Source organism: Gekko japonicus, unplaced genomic scaffold, assembly GCF_001447785.1.
Source record: "Gekko japonicus isolate JY-2015 unplaced genomic scaffold, Gekko_japonicus_V1.1 scaffold231, whole genome shotgun sequence".
Classification (NCBI taxonomy): Eukaryota; Metazoa; Chordata; class Lepidosauria; order Squamata; family Gekkonidae; genus Gekko; species Gekko japonicus.
In genome coordinates this window covers 166,367-186,606 of record NW_015165837.1, presented here as the reverse complement: position 1 = coordinate 186,606, position 20,240 = coordinate 166,367, and the positions used below count along the sequence as shown (strand labels likewise).

The window sequence follows — 20,240 nt, the reverse complement described above, 5'->3', positions numbered from 1 at the left end:
GCGGCGGTCAGAAGGAACTGGCGGGATCTGCGTGCCCCTCCTTGGTCATGCGCAGTGGAGCCGGCGCGTGACCTGGGAGAGGCGCGAAAATCCCTTTTGCTAGCTACCGGTACCGAGAAGGTTCAGCGCAGGCGCAGTATATCCCAAGGGTGTGAATGCACAGATGACCACTCGAAGATCACCAGTTACAGGTAAGCAACCTGTCTTTCTCAAGGTGCTATTGAAAATACAGAACTACCTAGAATTCCTCAGCTCACCGTGCTCAGAGAAGTTAAATACAGGAGACAAGAGGGATCAGGGTGCCAGTCTTCTGCATAGACCATCAGCATCACTGGGTGAACACATGAACATATGAAGCTGCCTTCTACTGAATCAGACCCTGGGTCCATCAAAGTCAGTATGATCTACTCAGACCAGCAGCAGTTCTCCAGGGTCTTAGGCAGTGGTCTTTCACATCATCTCCTACCTGATCGTTTCAACAGGAGATGCTGGGGATTGGACCTGGGACATTCTACATGCCAAGCAGAGGCTCTGCCACTGAGGCACAGCCTCTCCCTCAAAGGAAGAAAGGAAGAGTAAAGACAGGTTTTTTTGAAAAAGCAGATTTAAAGATTTGCAGAAGGCAGCAGTAGTTGAAGCCAAATTGGTTTGTTCCAAAACCAAGCATAAACAGAATATCTCAAAAGCAGAAGTGGGGGGAACAACTATATTATTACCCATCATCATATCTGGAAGGTTGTAAAAGAGACACCTCTTAACATGTACAAAATTTGTTAGGCAATTTTACTGAAACAAGAAAATTAGTGTAACTGCAAATTGTTTGTGTGGTTGTCTGTTGCCTTTCTCAGAAATGCTCTGTTGCTTAAGCAAGAAGTGCTTTCATGGGAGATTAATCTTTGTGTATGTGCACACAGAATATTTTATACAATGATCAGTTCAAATCCTGTTGCAAAATTTTAGTTCAGAACAGCAGAAGAAATCTAGCACCTGCTATGCCTATATGCTGTCTTTATTTCTGTCTTTGCAATAAGAAAAATCACACAGCTGAAATTCGAAAAAGCAATCCTGTGCTGACCTCTTTGTTTATTTTTCAATTTATTTTCCTATTGCTCCAGTCCTTGCTGCTAATATCATGCATGAGACTACTTAGGATTTATATAGTGTTTTTGACTCTTCAAAGCATTTATCAGACTACTTCAGTAAGCTGTACAACAATCTTTTAAGGTAGGTAGGTATTACTTTGTAGTTGTAGGGCTGAGGTTGAGGGAAGGCAGCTGACTTATGGCCACCTAATATATCTGTTGGTGAGTTTTGGACTAGGGGCTTTTTAATTTGCAGCCCATTCTCTTGACTACAGTGACACTTTTGGTTCTCTGCAGTAACGTGTGTTGCAGAAGCATTTAGAGAGTGAACCGTTTGAACACCCCCCCCCACCCCACCCGTACTTATGAAAAACTGGTCGAAAAATGAGAACTTAGGGCAAAACGTCAAGCTGTTCTTGGCAGATTCTCCATATGTACAAACTCACTATACGTACACCCACACTTAGATTTCCTTTCTAGGGGTGCAGCTGAAGGCAAATGCTCGCTGACTTGCTCCTGCATAAGCCCAAGGAAAAGCTGTGCAGGCAGCATTTTTTATTTGAATTGCACTCTGTATGTATTTCACACTTAGGAGCAAATTATTGATGTGGATAGGGTATTACTGGATTTGATGGAGTGCTGAAAACTTGGTGTGTGTGTGTGTGTATGTAAAGTGAAATGTCTAGGTACTCTTTTAAGCATAATAGTAGAAAATTGCTCTAAAATTCCCCTGCTTACCTGCTGAACTTTGAACATAACTGTTTGTTTCCTAAGTTAATACTAACTCTGATGTGATACATTTATACTCTCTCTGTATTTGCAGGTCTTTTGCCACAATTATTGGGAGTGGCCCCAGAGAAGGCTATCAAGCTTACTGTAAGTTTATAAATACTGGCTGTATTGCCTTCCGTCCATTTATGTTTTTGCATGTCCAGTGGGAAGACATAGGGGGTTTCTGCACTTAAGACCTATATAGAAGTATAATAGTGCACAGTGTCTTTGGATAAAGCTAAACTTACAGAATGCTATCCATATTTACATCTCAGATCCGGTCACTGCAAGTAGTGTGCGGTCCCTGTGCTTTTGAAGAGAGAAACTTAAACTTAAAAATTATCTGGTTGCCTCATTTGAAAAGTCTACATAGTTCAGCAACTTTACAGTATTTGTTTCAAAACAGCACAAACCTTGACTTCCATACCCTCAGTCACACCAATGTTTATTGCCTACTAGATTAACCTAAATAAATATAGCATGCAGTGGAAATCTGAGTACGCAAAGAGGCCTTTTCATATGCTTTTATGTGCCCACCACTCCTTCCTTTGCATAGCACTTTAAAGAAGAGCTACTAATAAATTAATCCATAACCAGTATTAATGGTTTTAAATTTTAATTTAAAAACCCTGTGCATGCTTATTTGGAAGTCAGTTCAGTTAAAATCATAATGTAATTATTAAATAATCTTTATCCAAAAATAATATACAGACCCACTCTCACACCTCCAATTGATATGCAAACAGCAATACATGCTATAAACTGGTTTTAAAGCCCAATAAAGATATCCTCCTTGAGTATGTAATAAAGTAATGATTTATATTTACAGCTAGCTCTAATTCCTTAAAGGAAAATTAATGGGACATGTTTCCTATCTTCATTTGGCTGTTTTTGTTCTTCAAGGTAAATGATTTTGTGAGAGACAAATTTATGAACAGAGATGGGTCTGTTCCTTTGGCAGCCGAGATTCTGGCTGGTGGCTGTGTAAGTATACTGTTTTTATTTTACATTTTATAGGAGTATTTCAGCATTCAGTTATGTAATATAACCACAAAGATCAAGGTTTTAGTTGACTTGTAGAGCTAGCAAGCGTATTGGTTTTCCTTCTTAAATAGCTAATCAATTTCACAAGTGCAAGATAAATTGTTTGGGAGTTACTTTAAAAGCAGTGGGTTTTGTGGTGCTTCTTGGTCTGCCCCACTGGCTGAAGCTTTTTGCTTTAGTGACACAGGATCTATGTGTCCATTTAAAAAGTTAGTGATTGATGTAGGATTTGGTTATGGGTCAATTCTGCCTTCTTGTCGTCCGTCCCCTTCTCTCCCCTGATGTTCTATCTCACCTAATAATTTTCACATTTATGCCATAATACCAGAGTTTGCAAATGGCAAAAACGACTCGTGCTTTCTCGTTGCCATAGTGTCGGCAGGTTGTGTAATGTTAACTGGGAGCATCATGCGTTCCAAAATGTAGGCTGTGTATAAAACCCACTATACAAAGCTTGTTTTGCTTGGTTGGGAAAGTATCTTAATGAGGAGAGTTGTGTTTGATTCTCTAAAACAACAATATTTCTGCTGTTTAGTTTTGCAACAGTAATTCGTGTAATTATAACAAGTGCTGTATTGGGGTGTATTGATTTTTGTTCAAGCAATTATAAATCCTTTTTACATGAAATGAACTCTTGTTCAAAGATGAGCGCCATTTTTAAGACAGAGAGAGCTGTTCATTTTAGTTGGCTTTGATCAGCGGGGCAGGGCAGAGCTGGTGTAGTTCCAAGCCGACTGGTAAATTTCTGCTGTCATAAGAGGAATGAGGTCACTCTTGAAAGCAATTTATATCTGTGCTGAAAAGAACGTGGAAGTACAAACCCAAACGGGGTGACTAGTTCTAAAATACAAGAGATGAAGAGAGCTGCACAGTTGTGTTTGCAAATGGAGGTCCTATATGCATCCTGGATATTGGGCTGTATCTTTTCATCGTAGTGCAGGTTAAGAAGTTCTAGCTTTCTCTCAGTCTCATGAGATGCAGGTGATGTCTGCCTGCTCTGTTTGATCACTGACCTGTCACAGACTGCCAGGTAGGCTCACCTGCTCTGTAATTGAAGGAGCATTCAAGGAGGAATTTTTTAAAAAGAAGAGCATTAACCATCTTATGTGTATTTTTCTATTGCACAGTAATAAAAATTAAAATGAAATCAAGTGCTTGGTGGTGCAGATCCCCAAGCAATTAAAAAAAAAACCCAAAGCAGCCCATCAGTTTCATTAAGAAGTTTATATAAATCTCTTCCTTATTTCTAAATCATGAATTGTCATTTTTATAAAGACTGCAGCTCTCTCTTTTTTTAGTGGTTCGGCATAGATCAGTTAGAGGCTGATTTCTTAGCCATAGTTTACAAAGTGCTGTGTTTGCTGAATCTCTTGGTTGGCTTTTGAGATTCTAAAATTAATTATGCGATTCTGCATAATTTCCTGGCAGTGGATAGTCGGTGGCAGAGAGCCCAAGGCTTTCTTTTGAACTGAAAATGTTTAACTAAAGGGCATAGAGCTGTGCCAGGCAGATAGGATGAGGCTTGTGTTGTCTCCCAATGGGTGGTCCTGTTTTGTTATGTCTCGGTATCTCTTTCAAAGCTGGCATCACAGACTGAGGTAGCGATGCCTTCTCATTGGACAAGGGCTGTTTTTCTGATTGTTCTTAAAAACAGGGTTAAGTTGTTGAGAAGACTCTGTCTAACTCCGTGAATGCTTGGATTTTGAAAGCCTTAAGCGTTCTCATGTGTAGAGCAGTGGAATATGAGCTTAGGCAGTGATAACAAACACAAAAACCCTTTGCAGCGTAAGACTGAAATTCTGAATTCTATAAGGGGGGGCGGCGGGGAACCTCAGTTAATCTTGAAGGTATCTTTTGAAATGTAACGCATGAAGAGAAGGGGTGAAAGGGATATACTGACACCCTTGCTCTCTCCTCCAGTGCTAGAAGATGATGTTTTCGTCTTGCTTTCTTGTATCTCCTAAGTGACAGATAGTTCAATTTCATGCAGATTTTAGCCAGTTTTTTATTAACAGAAAAACTCAGACCTTCCTTGAGGTCAGCATATTGCAATTTAGAGGCAGCTTTAAAGACAGTGAAATCTAGAAAAGGGATGAATGTCCCATCATGGTTCAACAGTTGTCCTTCTGGAATTCAAAGGCCTTGGCTGCTCTCATGTGAACTAGCTGCACTTTGCTGTTCATAATGTAAATGATGTTGGTTGACTTTTGAGCCACTCGGGAGCTCACCTTGCTGAACAGTTGTGTAATGTTAACCCACACACGGATTGTGTAATGTTAACCCACACACGAATTAGTACACACGGTTGGTTTTTTACAGTGGCAACCACAAAGCTGCTTGTTTTGTTGAGTAAGCCGTTTTCAGACTTGTAAACTGTTTTTCTTCACTGGGGGTGGAGTGGGGGTGTAGGTTTTGTTTAATGACTCTCTGGTACTCAATTCAAGGGCTGGCCAAGTTCATAGGACTCGATTTTGTTTAATAAGAAGATGAAGTTCTGGGCTGATCTTTAGTGAGGGGGGGAAAATCTCAGAAGGTTATTTTTGAGGTAGTGAGCAGATTTTGCAAGACTCTGGTGTAAATTACTTCCAAAAGTGTTTCTTATCCATATAGAATTCAAGTAAAATGTCAAATTAAAAAAAACCCCAAACACGAACTTGTTAACAGGGCAAATCCAATGATTTCAATGAACTTAGAAGGGTATAACTCTACTTAGGATTGCACTGTAAATTACAAAGTACTTGTCAGCATGCATTCTGCACAGTTAAAAGTCCAGTAGCTTGAACTTTGTTTTATAAAGGTCTAATGCAGCTTCTGACGTAATCACAACAAACCCAGCTCTTCGTTTTCAAGGCTCCTTTGCTTGCCTAAAGATTACATGGGTACAGGACGCCTGAAGGATCTCAGTGTTTTTACATGGTTGCGTTTGCAACCACTTATTACACAGAGTGGATTTGGGGGTGTTAGTATCTGCCCAGACATCCCCAAATAGTTGTCCTTTGCAGTAGCCAAAGGTAAGCAGAGCCTGGATAATATTGCTAATGGTATTGTGGTATTGCTAATAATGTTGTGCCTGTCAGTAGAAAAATCGTTCTTTTGAAGGCATTTTACTACAGTAGCAGTTCCCAGGAAGCTTTAGGTGTTTGGAGCCAGCTCAGGCCATTCTAATTACAGCAACTTAGAAGCCAGTCTCATTTGTGATCAGTGGGAGTTTCAAATAAATGTGCTTGGAATTGAGGTTCAAGATGGGGTTTGGGCACTGCCCACATTCAGAAACCAGGTTTGGGTTTGCAAAGTGTCTGTTCCTCTTTAACGTGGCCAATTAACTATGGGTCACTCTTTGAGCGTTATAGGAGCATTTGAAATAGTACTGCATTGCTCCTATATGAGAGAGAGACTGATACATAGGATGCAGATCCCACTTCAAGTCACTTATTGGAGCTTTAAACGCTGAGGTTTCTACAAAGCCTAAAAACCACGGGTTTGCCAGTAAATACTGGTTCATCCCACTTTGCGAAATCATCACTATATCTAACAAGGCACCATGTGTGGATACTTAAAACCAGAGACTGGAACCATAAACAGACAAGCCAGATCTTTCTATAAGTCCGAGAAAAGCTCCAGGTTTGCAGAAAAATCTGAAAAAAATGCCCCCAAACGATAGAAATAGCTCCTGTAACTTTAAGACACGCGTGCCCTCTGAGTGGCCATTGTGCCCTAGTCAACCATAACGATATTGTCAGCCTTCTGTCAGTAAAAGAAAGTGGCAGGGGTAGAGCCCCTTCCAGGGCTGTTCTGGCCTCCCGGAACCCCACTCCCTTACCTTGGAGGGAGGAGTCATTGGGCCCAGGCCTGGCAGCAACCTTCAAGTGACTCACTGCTACACAGCTTGCCTAACTTACCCAGGCCCAGCAGCAACTACCTACCAATTCACTACTAACAGCAGCTGCTGCTTGAAAGCCAGTGTGGTGCAGTGGCAAGAGTGCCAGACTAGGCTCAAGGAAACCCAGGTTCAAATCCCATCTCTACCATAATTGGGTGATCTTGGGCCAAGCACTCACTCTCAGTGTAACTTACCTCACAGGGTGGTTGTGAGGATAAAATGGAACAGGGGAGAACAATATAAGCTGCGTTGGGTCCCCACTGAGGAGAAAGGCAGGGTGTAAATGGGGACCAAGAGAGATTGGTGGGTGGGAAGGAGAGAAGGAAGCTGGGAAAGGTGAGGCTTTGGGTGTCAGGAGGAAGGAAAGAGGAAATAGCCCGAGAACCGTGATACACAGGAAAATGAAGTGTCCCCCCACAAGTCCTTGCTGGGAAGCTTGTAGATTCCTAAAAGACTGAGATGGGGCAGATGGGAGAGTTTCCAGCATGCTCTGTTGGTGTTACACTGAAGGCTCTGTGTTCCTTGGTTGCATGCGGCAGTGACTGCTGAGTGTTAGACTCACAACAGGGGTGTTTCAGCAAAATAAGACGGCACATGAACTCAGGTGTTTTCCATCCCCAATGTATCTCTGCTGCAAGTGCCCCCTGTGCACGATCTGTTTTATTTGTTGGGTGGGAGGCATGTCTAGAGTTCAGATTCGGTACAGAAGTCCTGTTTTCTAACCATCACTATTATCTTTGGAGAGGAAGGGAATGGAGGCGTACAGTGCCATCGTAAGGAGACTTCTATCCTTCTAAGCTCATTGCAATCAATGGATGTACAAGGGTGTAACTCTGCTCCAGATGGCACTGTCAGTGTGTCCCTGTGCATATTTCCTGCATTATGGCCAGAAACAGTTGACTCTTTTTTCCTGCAAGGGCGCAGCTACCTTCCTGCTGTGGGTCCTGAACTACTGGAGTTGACCCTCTGCTGCTCTTTATTTCTTGTCTGCCTTACATGGAGGGAGGGAGGAGAGCTTGTGCTTTCTCATCATCTGTTCATACCATGCTTATCTCTAGACTACGGACTTACAAAAATGTTAAAAGGCATGGGATTCTAGTGTGTTTGTCTTCCATTTGCTTGGAACAGAACGGGGTGGAAGCTAGACCCTTACCACAGCTTAATCACAGATTTCTACTTGTCTTCTAGAAAAAACTCAGTTCTTTATACACACCTTCAATGAAGAGAGTTCCTTTATACCATTTAATAAAAAATAATAATTTAGATGTGTTTGCTACAAAGCTTGAATGCGACCATTCTGCTTGGTTAGCTGATAACTTCATAAAGAAAACAGTCAAACAATGTGTTTAGTCTAGCAATATGTTCACAAAGACAAAGTCTACTGCAGAGGGCTTAAATATGCTTAATAACAGGAGGAGGCACTAAAGCAGAAAAACTGAAAAGAAGCAATTTGTACAATATTGCAATACTTTGAAATTACTAACAAAACTATCTCTTAAGAACTGGTGGCATGATATTCAGAATGAAGTTGAGCTAAGTTTTTGTTGTATATATATTCCTTTCTCAGATGTTACCCAGTTTAAACCTGTTAAGATGGAACTTAAACCCATCTTCTGGGTATCAAGCCATCAGACTAGCACATACGCTAGCAAAATATGCACACCCCAAAATCATTATGGGCAGTTAAGTCTGCTTGTGCTGCACAGTGCAGAAGGTTTGCCATGATTCTGCAAGAATTGACATTGAGTGGTTTTAGAAGTAACTCTGCTTGACGCAATAACAGAATACAAGGACTTTTCAATGCAACATGTTTTTGCTTCTGTTTTCAATGTAACCATGTTAATTCAGTTGGTGTGAGCTGAGTCTATATTTCTGAGCAAATTTCATATTAGTGAAGACTCTGCAGTATTGCAGCTCACTACGGTGATCTTTGTGCCGTTCACTTGCAGGAATCTATGCTAGAATGAAGAAAATGGAAAGTTGTTGCAATGAACAGAAAACAGGAAGTTGTTGCAAATTATCTGATAAGTTATTTTATTTGGCAAAAATCTGTGTGATGGAGATTGGAAAACTGAGTTTTAAATGATGATCCTGATATTTTTTGTGTGTTTGGGGAGGTGGAGGACATGTCTGGGTAGAGAGGCATGCCTGGGGAAAAATTAAATTCTCACTTTGTAGGAGAGGTCTTAAGTTATGCTGTCTAATGTAAAAATACACTTTATGTAGTGTTAGCTCAGCTGGTTATATCCATGTTTGAGGTATGATTTGAACACCCTTAAAATCTTGGGTGGGGTTCATTAATCTGAACTGTAGCAGGGCTCAGAACTGATATATCGACTGAAGCCAGTTACACAGAGAGGTGGATGTGAGAGCCACTTTCTTTCTTTGAAGAGCTGGAGTTGTTGCTATGAGCTGTTTTATCCTTGAATGAAATAACAATTGCTTTTCCCACAGGCGAGTAATATTCTATTAAATGAAAGAGAGATGAAAGTTACTATTTCAAAATGTAGAATGTTTCATACGTCTTATCTTCCCTGTGCCGCATTTGAAAAAACTTTTTTTTTTTAGTAAAGAAAAATGAGTGTTTTGGACAATGTAACCTAAAGACAAGGTATTTTTATGGGTTATTCTGAGGCTGTCCAGTTTTAAGTATTTGAGTATCCTTTTTACTTCCTTTCCCTTGCAGGAATGTGAAGGGTTTCATTTTTAAAACTACATTAGAGTGGTTTTTCTTTTCATTTGCTTTTTAAAAAAACTAGCTTCACTCCCACTTCTTTCAAAAAATAAATCGTTGTAGTCAATAAAAAAACTTTTTTAAAATAATAAAAGAGTACAATAAAGACCAGTGCCATTCAATACTACTGTTCCCCCCCTCCCCCCGAAAAGGCAAGGGACGGTGTCATAGATTTTAATACAGCTACCAGACCTTAAGACATGGAAGGTCTGTAAATCATTAAATGTTACTACTTCTGCTACTTGCAGTCAAAATAGACACATACTCGAGGCAGAGCCGAATGTTAACATATTTGACAAACCTGTGACTTAATTGCTTTTATAACATCAATCAAATAGGCTCCACTTTGATTTCTTGGCTAGGCTTCTGAAGAACTGCTATAGCTAATAAAGTGAAAAATATCAAGTCTTCTGTTTTTACAGCACAGAACTGGTCAGAGCTTGTAAATAAACCATATTTTCCTACTTAAGACACGCCATTAGAAAATTAGAACGAGGAAATCTTAAAATTTTGCATCTTATATTTCTCAGAAATTTAAATCTGTACAATATTAATCTTTCTATTAGTATTCTGCAGTGTTTTCACTATAGTTAAGCATAGTAACTGATCCTTAATAAGCATATTATTTAATTTTGGTTCAGTTTGTTTAAAAAGCTCCCCCCACCCCATTTTTCTTGGCATTTTTTTAATGAAACGTATATGTTGCTGAGAGGGTTTTTTGTTTTGTTTTTTAAGCTGTGTGTTTCTATTGTGCTGGGCTATTCAAACTGCATGTTTTGTTTTGTTTTGTTTTTTTAAAAAGCATGCCTTAATATTTGAAGAAATACAAAGCTGAATTGCAAATTAAGGAATTGCAGTGTCTGATGTCATGCTGGCTCTCCACTTACGAAGGGTCTTTGTGGCAAGCAAGTCAAGGGAAGTGAAGCAAGCAGAGATCCCATAGGAATATTTGTTGTACTAGGGCTTAGTGCATGCGCATTCCCACATACCTGCAAAAATTCACACTTGCAGAATTTTCTGATGATGTGCTGCCCAGGTATAGTGAAAATCATTGAATTCACCCATGCTATAACAAGAAAGGATGTACCGGTTTAAAAGCTTGCCACCTCTTAAAGCATCTGGGGGAACATGGAAGTGCCTAACATTGTGCTGGATATGTGCTGTATTGGCTAGTAACCAATATGGTGTAGTGATTAGTATGAGAGTCTAGGATCTGGGAGACTCAGGTTTGAATCTCCACTGTGCCATGGAAGCTTGCTGGGTGACCCTGTGCCAGTTACACGCTCTCAGCCTAACATGTTGTGAGGATGAAATGGAAGAGAGGAAGATGATATAAGCCATTTTGGGTTCCCTTTGGGGAGAAGCAGGGTATAAGTAAATAAATGTTTCTAAAAGTGGCCCATCTTAGAATACTGTGGTCACATCCTTTAATACTGTAGATAGGCCTGGTCCACTCCCCCTTCAAAACTGAAACAGGAAGACGTTCAGAAAAGGACATCTCCGAGTCATCAAGAGGCTGCAAAACCACCTATATGAGGAAAAATCTTTTTTTTATTTTGAGAGAGAATAAACTGTGGGAGAAAGAAATTACACAAATGTCTAAACTTGCAAATGGCGTGGAGGAAGTAGGTACAGAGATTTTTCCTCCCTCTTTTTCATTATACTAGAATTTGAATCAGTAGACCTAAGACTGAAAAAAGAAAGTTCTTCCTCACATAGCATACAGTGACATTTTGGAATTGTCTGTCACAGGATGTGGTGATGGCCATAGGGATCCCACACATGTTTAGAGACTAGTTCCAATAATGGTTATGAGCTGTGGTAGCTAAATGGAGCCTCCATTTTGGAGGAAGTAAACTGCTCAATGCTGGTGGCTGAAGGGCAAGTAACAATGCATCTAGCTTTCTGTTGGAAACAGGATGCTGGGCTTGATGTCCCTTGGGCTCTTCCTCGTCTTCTGTTAACTCAGGCTGGTCTTGCTTTTGGGAAAGCCTCAAGTACACCCTATTTTCAAGTAGATTTTTTCAGCATCTAGTTTGCTTTCTCCATCTTTAGTGTGCTTAAATGTTGTTTGTGGTTCAGAAGCTCAGTGCCTTAGAAGTCTCCAGTGAGTTTCTAGCATGATTTTCCAAACTTTTGGTGTACACTTAGTCATAGTCGTGTGTAGAATCTGAAATGTGTGGACTGGGGAAGTGAAGGAAAGCGACCCCTCAACATGCAGTGTTCATCCTTGTTTTATTAATGCATAAATGACCTGAAAGTTATTATCTGAGACCAAAGCAAACAACCATATTGCTTCTTCTCCTGAGCTGTAGGTAAGGAGGTCAGTGCTTAGCTAATAATTCTTCTCTTCTAAGTGATCCAAACGCTCTTTTGTCAGACAAAGGAGAAATATCTAGATACTTCTCCATTACTCCTTTTCTACCCAGGGGAGTTCAGAGAAAGGATGGAAAAGAATGATAGACGTGTGTACAAGGTTATACTGCCATCGAGAGGTGTCTAGTGATATTGTTTGATTTTTTTTTAAGTCACTGAAAAAGTGTAGAAAAAATCCATTAAAACATAGTAACCTACAATATTGAATGGATGAGGCATATTCGTTTCTGTCATGTTGTGTGGTCATTGCATCCCATAACAGTTTAGCATTTAGCCTTAAGTCATGTCATGCAAAGAACATTACTAACAAGAGAGAAAGTCACAATACAAAGTATAAGATCAAAGAAGCAAAAGCAGTCATGACCAGATTACTAATGCTGTTTCAATTATACTCAATACATTTCAAATCGGAATAATTCATTCACAAAATTGGCTTTTATAAAATCACATAATCATATTATTGTCCCAATTCAAAGGTATGCCTATACATACTGAAAAAGTCCTAAAGGAAAATATCACAATTTCAGTGAGCAATATTCTTCAGACAATTTCGGTATCATTTTCAGAAATTCATATTCCATCAACCATTCAGTAGAAAAATCAATGGTCCCAATGACAGGGAGTCAACTTGCAACACCCGTTTCACTCCTAGGCTGCAGTCACACACGCTAAATAATCCACTTTCAGTGCACTTTCCAACTGGATTTTTACTGTGTGAACTGGCAAAATCCAGTTGGAAAGTGCATTGAAAGTGGATTATTTAGTGTGTGTGTTTTTTATTTAGCAGCTTTTGTTTCCTCAAGGTCGGGACTCCAATATCCAACTATTCAAATGCAAATACAAAATTCCAAGAAGTTCTCTCATCAGTTGGCATTCACTTTCAAGTTTTATTGGAGATTGGAGTGTAGGATTTGTGTTCAAAGAATGTTGTATGGAATCATTGCTGGATAGTGGTGTGTGTGTGTCCCCCGCATCTTGCTGATCATTGCGGATCCTTCCTGCAAACTGCAACTTCAGCCTCTTGTTGGATGTGTCTGTATGATGTTTTAATTTCTTCCTCCCTTCAGGGAATTTCTAGTAGTATCTTAAAATCCTCTCAACAGTCTGAAGTAGGTTAGACCAAGCAACTGTAAGGCTATCTAGTGAGCTTTATACTTGAACCAAAATTTGGGCCTGGGTTTTCCACCTCAAAACCCAACATTTCAGCCCCTGTACTGGTTTGACAAATCCAAAATACCATCATTGGTAAGACAATGACCTCAGGATGTGTTTTTCTTCCTTTTCTCTGTATATGCATCCAGTTTGGCAGATTGGGGAAATTGTAACTCTTCTAGGTACAAAACAGTAAGAATGCTATTACTGTTACACTTCTTTGTAATATGTAAAGTGCACTGGTTATGGAAATCTTACAGGGTTTCCTGCCAGTGGTTGTATTGCCCCTGCTTCTCTGTCTCCAGTAGTATGACTGACACGTTTGCATTACAGTTGTTACATCTGCTCTGCTGACTGGCCATATATTACTTGGCTGGTTCTACTTCAAACGTTGTTACTCTGCTTCTCAAAAACTCTCAAAATGACATAACAGTTTGAAACATAAAACACCACTGGTGGAAAGCCACCTTCCTGCTATAACTGGCCATGTATTTGAGTCTTTGGTGATATTTAGTGATGGGGAAAACTCTGAAATGGTATAAATTACATAAATGTAGGAAGCTTGTTTAATAAATAATAATTGCATTTTTTACCCTGCTTTTCAACCAAAAATGTGCTCCCAAAATGCCACATCTGATGAAAGCCAATGTAGCTGTTTATTGGGGGAGGGACTCTCAGGATCTGGGTCCAAGCACAATGTAAGGGTAGATAGCTGCTTCCTTTAGTACTTCCGTCTTCACTGATGGTAGCTGGTCATTGGGAAGAGGTGGATTCTTGCATCTATTGGAGTTTTTGCAGAATTGACTCTACTGCTGCTAGGCATATAAAAGACCAAGAAGCTTTGCAGGGCCTGAAGCCCTGAAATTTTATTTTGTGGCATGGCTTCTGAGATTTTATCAGGTCCTACTCCTGCAATTCGAAGTCTGGCTTGGCATGCTTAGGGGCTAGAAACTTGCTTTTTAAATAAAAACTAAAAGTGAGATTACATTTTTATCCTCCTCTTTCTCCAAGGAGCAAAGAATGGAATGTAACTCTCTCCCCTCCCCATTTTTATCCTTGCAACAACTCTGTGAAGTAAGTTAGGCTGACAGATGCAGTGATGGGCCCAAGGTTGCCCAGGGATTTCATGGCAAGAGTGGAGGTTTGAACCACAGCATCACACTTCCTAGTCTGGCACTTCTGTACCATGCTGGCACCCTGTTTCATGTCTTGTACCAGATTCTCCACTTTCCTGGAGTTATGAAATATAGATAGCCTTGATTGTAAAGGCATCACTGAATACAGACTACTCAGATTCAGTCTGCCTTTATTCTTTAGGTCATTATTTAATCTTCTTGGCTTGCAAACTCTTCAGAGTAAGATTGGGAGTACTAAATTGATTTTAAAAATTATAAATGATTTAGAGCCTCCAACAGTTTTTCAGAGTTTGAGACATCAGGAAGAAAATTATTAATGGGAGAGTTCTTGACTTAATTATTTCAGTGTAAGGATGATGTCCATAGTTGCAGCTCATTAAAGAAAATAGAAGGAAATTGCTCATTGCATATCAATTGTGGAAAATGCTCAGAGAGCCAGAGTGGACTTGGAAACAAAACTTTGGCCGGAGATCAGAAACAAGTGGCTTAGCCTCTCGTAACACTGAGTACTACCATTGATTTCAAAGAGTTTTAAGGTTGGAATGGTCATCCTTGCTTTATTAGCACAATCCATCTGCGTCCGATCCACCCACCATGTGTTTTGAGGAAGCGTTGAGATTCCCCATTTGATGGTAATGGCACATTTGAACCGATTAAGCATGCTTTATTTTCATGCTGGCATTTTAAACTTGAAATTCCTGACTATTGTTGGCAAAAGGGGACAGCAGCCTTTGGAACATTTTTGTGGGCAAATTGTCTGAGCCACCATTGAGAGGCACATCTGTATTATTCAAAAGTTTTACCAGAGTTTAGAATACCAATGCTGCTGTTGTCCTCTTGATTTGCTTCCTTTTTGAGCTTTGGCCACATCAACATCCATTTCCTCTTCAGAATTTTGTGGGAGGCATTTGGAAAAATCCTTTTCTCAAGTTACGCACAGGGCAAGAACTATTAGCACGCAGAGATGGACTAATCCTAAACTCAACTGTAACTTTGCTATGGGAGCCACACAAGCTCTGTAATTAAACCAAGGCAGCCTTTCATCTCCTTCAGAACTATGTAGGAACCTATCTTATAACAACTCAGACTTTTGGCTCATTCAGCTCAGTATTGTCTCTACTGTAACTGGAGCAGCTTGCTGGCACTTTGGACAGAAAAAGGTCTTTCCTGATGCCTCCTTCAGCTGGAGATGTCAGGGATCAAACCTGGGACCGTATGCATGCAAGGCTAGTGCTCTACCACTGAGAAGCCATGGTACCACCAGCTTCTCTGCATTTGTTGTCCAGTTGTAGAAGGTTTAGCAGTCACAATACACATGGCCCAGAAAGTCTTTTCTGATGGAAAGGAGGGAAAGATCATGTGACTTCCTGTCAGGACTACTCATTGCATCCCCACTCGTCAGAACCTTCATAGTAACCAAACAGGATGAATTTCACTATCTGATATGTTTGTAATGCTGTTATTTTAAGGGCTGTTGGTAGCGGTTCATGGCTAGCTACTTTTAAGTATCCAAGGTTTTTTTTAAAAAAAGTAGTAAACGGAGTTGTTAGAGAAATGTTCATTTCTTGCTTGAGTTCTTTTAGTGCTGGGAGCAGGGGAGAGAAATGGAATAAAATAGATTTTGCCTTGCACATAGAGAAATGATGTTCAACTCAGATTAGCAGCAGTTGAGCAAAATGCCGTTTGAGGATATACAAACTTTCAGTTCAGTAACTTTTTTAAAGCAGAGGAAATTAGCTGTTGTAAATACATATGTTCCACAGAACTTTTTGAACCAGTGCCAAAATTGAGAGAGATCCCGCCAGACTTTGTTATTGAAGGAGAATGCTGCAGATACTGCCAAGCAAGCTTCAGTTCTTCGACGTAGTTAATAATTCAGGTTTTGTTTTGTTTTTTAAAAATGTTTATTAGTTTCTTTACGCTGCTTTTGACTTGTTGGCATAGTGGAAATAGACGTTAATGAATGTTTCCTTTCAGCATCATTGTCTGTTGATGAACTGCAATTGCATTTGTTTATCTTGGGGTGGCTCAGTTCCCTTTCTTTAACTCATCATGTCGAAAGGCCAGTAGTTTGCAATATAGAAACCAATTACAATTAAAATACCTAATTGCCTGTAGTTTATATTTCAGTGCAGACAACTAAGTGCTGCCGCTCAACCTCTGTTCATGGGGGGGGGGGACGCGATACCAATGGCAAAGCATCAGTGAAGCAAGCAGAGGTTCTGCACCGGTAGTGTTTGACGGGTTGTTCCTTTACCTGTGCTGCAGTTCTCACATGTTGCTCTTGCTTTTTTTTCCTCCCCAGGCAGGAGGATCGCAAGTGATTTTCACCAACCCATTAGAAATTGTCAAAATTCGTTTGCAAGTGGCTGGAGAAATCACCACTGGCCCACGTGTTAGTGCCCTCACGGTATTGCGTGACCTGGGATTTTTTGGCCTGTACAAGGTAATAATAGATTTGTGTTTAAGTTTGAAATGAAATGGGATGTCTGCTTTGAAAACAGTTTATTTCTTAGTAGAGGACTCTGGCTGATGGCAAGAAAGCTCCCTGCTCACAATAGCCACGACTAAGGAAAGGGACCTCATAGAACTGCTGTGAGGATAAAATGGAGGAGAGAACGATGGTAGCTGCCTTTGATCCCCTTTGGGGACAGAGACGGGGTATAAATGAAGAAAATAAATAAATAAGTGATTGTGCTTGAAGTTTCTTTCAGATTTGCATCATGGATGTTTTCATGCTGAACAGACTAGCCACCATATCCGGGAAGCTCTGTGAATGAAGAAAGTTTTCACTTTCACTAATTGGCATTCCCTGCTCTGGGATCTTGTGTAGTGCTTGTTTCTCTGCCTGATTTCCTGGTGAGCCTCTGCCAGTCTCAGAAGTCAATAAATACTCCCCCAGTGGTCTGCCCCAATATAAGGCAGCTTTAAACGTTAACAATTGACTAAGGGTCCATCAGTACGACATCAGGCCATGAGTGCTCCTGCTGTGGTCCTGCGTGCAGCCTTTCTTGGATGTAAGCCAGTTGAGGTCTCCATCCAAAATATGGACTTCGAAATAATCTCCAGGACATCTTGTCTCTCCACCTCTTTCAGTGCCATTCTGATCTCATCGGATGTCACAGTGGGCTCAAGTTACTCTTGCCAATGATTAACAGTGTCGTTCTAAGCAGAGTTGCAGCCTTCTAAGTCCACTGTAAACTGCAGGCCAGTTTGATGCCACGGTTGCTCTCAGGTACTATAGTACTTGCGCCAGTAGCAGCCAGTTATTCTGGCTACAGCCCAGGCTGCTGTTTGCTTAGAAAGAATGAGGAAATCCAGTCGTTTGAATTCCAAACTCTTAAGATCTTGTTGGTGTTTGGGAAACATTCGTTAGAACAATGGTTTTCAGCATTTTTGGTTTGGTGACCCACAAATCCAAATTTACTTGGTATGGTGACACACTTAAAAACAGTGTGACCCGAATCAATAAAACTGCAGAAGCCTGGGACCCATTTTTACAGGCTTTGGGGCCCACAGGTTGGGAAGTGCTGCCAGGGTCCCCCAGCCTTGTGGAACCTCTGGGCACTTCTGTATTTTGAGAACAAAGAGTGGGCATCACAACAAATTGGCTGCTTGAAGCCACGGGAGCTGGGACCAGTCCCAGAATCTTGGGAGGCTCTAAGCCAAGTGTCATCCTTTGATAACAGGCAGCTCTTTCCAGATGGGTGTTCCCTGCAGACGCAAAGGTAATGCCTCTTGGACTACTCTGAAGCACCTTCTGCTCTGGTAAAGTGAAGGAAAGCCAAGATTTGCACTTTGCATTTGGGAAGAACCAAGTGAATGTCAGGAAACACAGGGTGCCACATAAGAGCTACCTGTCCTTGGCTATAACTGTATGCTGTTCTTAGGTTCACTGTGACATTAAGTGCTACCAGTGGTTAATGAAATAGTACTAAAGATACTGTTTTCATGCTGCTGGCCATGTAGACCCTTGAAGCGTGGTGTAGTGGTTAAGAGCAGCGGACTCTAATCTGGAGAACTGGGTTTGATTCCCCACTCCTCCACATGAAGCCAGCAGGGTGACCTTGGGTTAGATCACAGTTCTCTCAGAAGTCTCTCAGCCCCACCTACCTCACAAGGTGCCTGTTGTGAGGAGAGGAAGGGAAGGCGATTTTAAGTCACTTTGAGACTCCTTAGGGTAGAGAAAAGCAGGGTATAAAAACCTACTCTTCTTTTTGTTTCCTTCTGTGGTGGTGGCAACTGTTCTGCCGATGCAAGAGTTTATTTATTAATTAAAATATTTATACCTCAACTTTCCCACAGTGGCTTACAGTAATAATTAAAACATTACAAGTTAAACCCCCAAAATAAGATACTATACCACAAATACCTACCATCAGTGTCAGTTCTTATGATGTTGACAGTTACCATTAGTGGCAAGTACAGTCCAAAGAAATGTTCACCCAACCTACAGAGATGCTATCATTATGACTAATAAATTTCTTTTGTGGTTTCTCATGTCAGTATGTCCAAAAGGAGTGAACAGTGGTGACATACCAGCTTGGTTTCTCCACATAAAATCTCATGTTTTCAGATAAAATGAACATGGGAAGGCGCAGACAATAAAATCCAGAGGGCTTTCATGTATGTGTTGCTCCTCCACTTTTATTCAAGCAATTGCATTTCAGATTGTTCTGTTACCATCACAGTGAGGACATTGCAAGGAGGAATGGAGGATGTAGAGAGTGTCCCTTGACCTGGAGAGCCATACTTAGTGCTCAGTGAAGATTAATGTGGCATGTCTTAGCTCTCTAAATTGACTGACTTGTTGGCTTTTTATTTATTTATGTTATCTGCAGACCATCTTTCTCACTGAGATTCAAGAAGGATTACAATAATGTCAGTACAATCAATAGGATGAGGAGGCATCTAATAAACAATACTCAATTCCAGTAGCACCTTAGAGACCAACAAGACTTGGGGATATAAACTTTCTAGAGTCAAAGCTCCCTTCACCAGGTTCGTATCTGATGAAGGTAGCTTAGACTCTCGAAAGCTTATAGCCTGGAAATCTTGTTGGTTGGTTCTACTGGGCTGAAATCTTGCTCTTCTTCAGCTGACCAACATGGCTGTCTCTGAAACTATCTAATAAGCAATGTAATAGGACTAGGATTACAGAAATTTGTACCAGGGCATAATTATTAAACATGAATGCAGTGAGAAAAAGATCAAAACATACAGCAAGAGATAGTGCATATTACAGCCCGTTGTCCCATTTCCTGTATTGAAACATTTTCGTGAATCATTTGGTTATAACGCAGTGGTATTCCCTTAAAAAAATTACATGTACCCTCTTTTGACAGCATCTTCCCATAAAAACCTTAAGAACTGTTCAGGAACATAGTTATAAAGAAAAGGCTTGTAATTTGAAAGGTTACCATGCTGGAAAATTAAAGTAATCATCATGCTGTGGTAGGCTTTGTATTAAACCAATTCTTATTTGGAAGCACAAAAAAATTCGGGCTTCTTCTATTGTTGACAATGGTGTCTTCCGTTGGGTGATCAGGTTGGTGTGGCTTGATGCATGCTCATGTGGAAAAGGTAGAACCCCATCCCACACTTATCAAGTAGGATATAAATATTTGGATAAATAATCACAATTCTGTAGAGCAACCAAAAGCTTTTCTTCATATTTTTGTTTTTTGCCAGCCAAAATCCAATTCATGAAATTAGATGTTTTATATAGAAATAACTTTCAAGTGAACAGTCTTGCAATTTACCTCAATATTTATGCTTTTAGTACTTGTTTCTTATCAAACTTTATCTGGTTTGGTTGAAGGGGGTCACTATCCTATTCCACTTTTCAGTACTGATCTTTTGAAAAAGTGCCTGAGAATTGCAGTCTGAATTACTTAGACAGCACAGTACAATTGCAAGGGTATAGAAATGAAATATTTCCTGGTGTTATTCTGACTATTTCTTGAAGAAGAGATGGTTGGTTGTGAACACAGATTTAACATGTCAGTAGGATAGACTGAGTAAAAGGAAAACATCAGTTGAGGATTTTTTTCCCCTTACAAAAT

General features: G+C 40.4%; 1 protein-coding gene across 1 annotated transcript in view; it reads left to right on the top strand.

Moving 5' to 3' along the window:
- The window catches only part of SLC25A13 (solute carrier family 25 (aspartate/glutamate carrier), member 13), a 148,801-nt gene that overhangs the window by 115,065 nt on the left and 13,496 nt on the right, over positions 1–20,240 (top strand). The window contains exons 12-14 of the mRNA XM_015410953.1: positions 1,906–1,958; positions 2,757–2,837; positions 16,481–16,621. Coding sequence (XP_015266439.1) covers positions 1,906–1,958; positions 2,757–2,837; positions 16,481–16,621 — 275 coding nt within the window. The remainder of the gene's footprint in view (positions 1–1,905; positions 1,959–2,756; positions 2,838–16,480; positions 16,622–20,240) is intronic.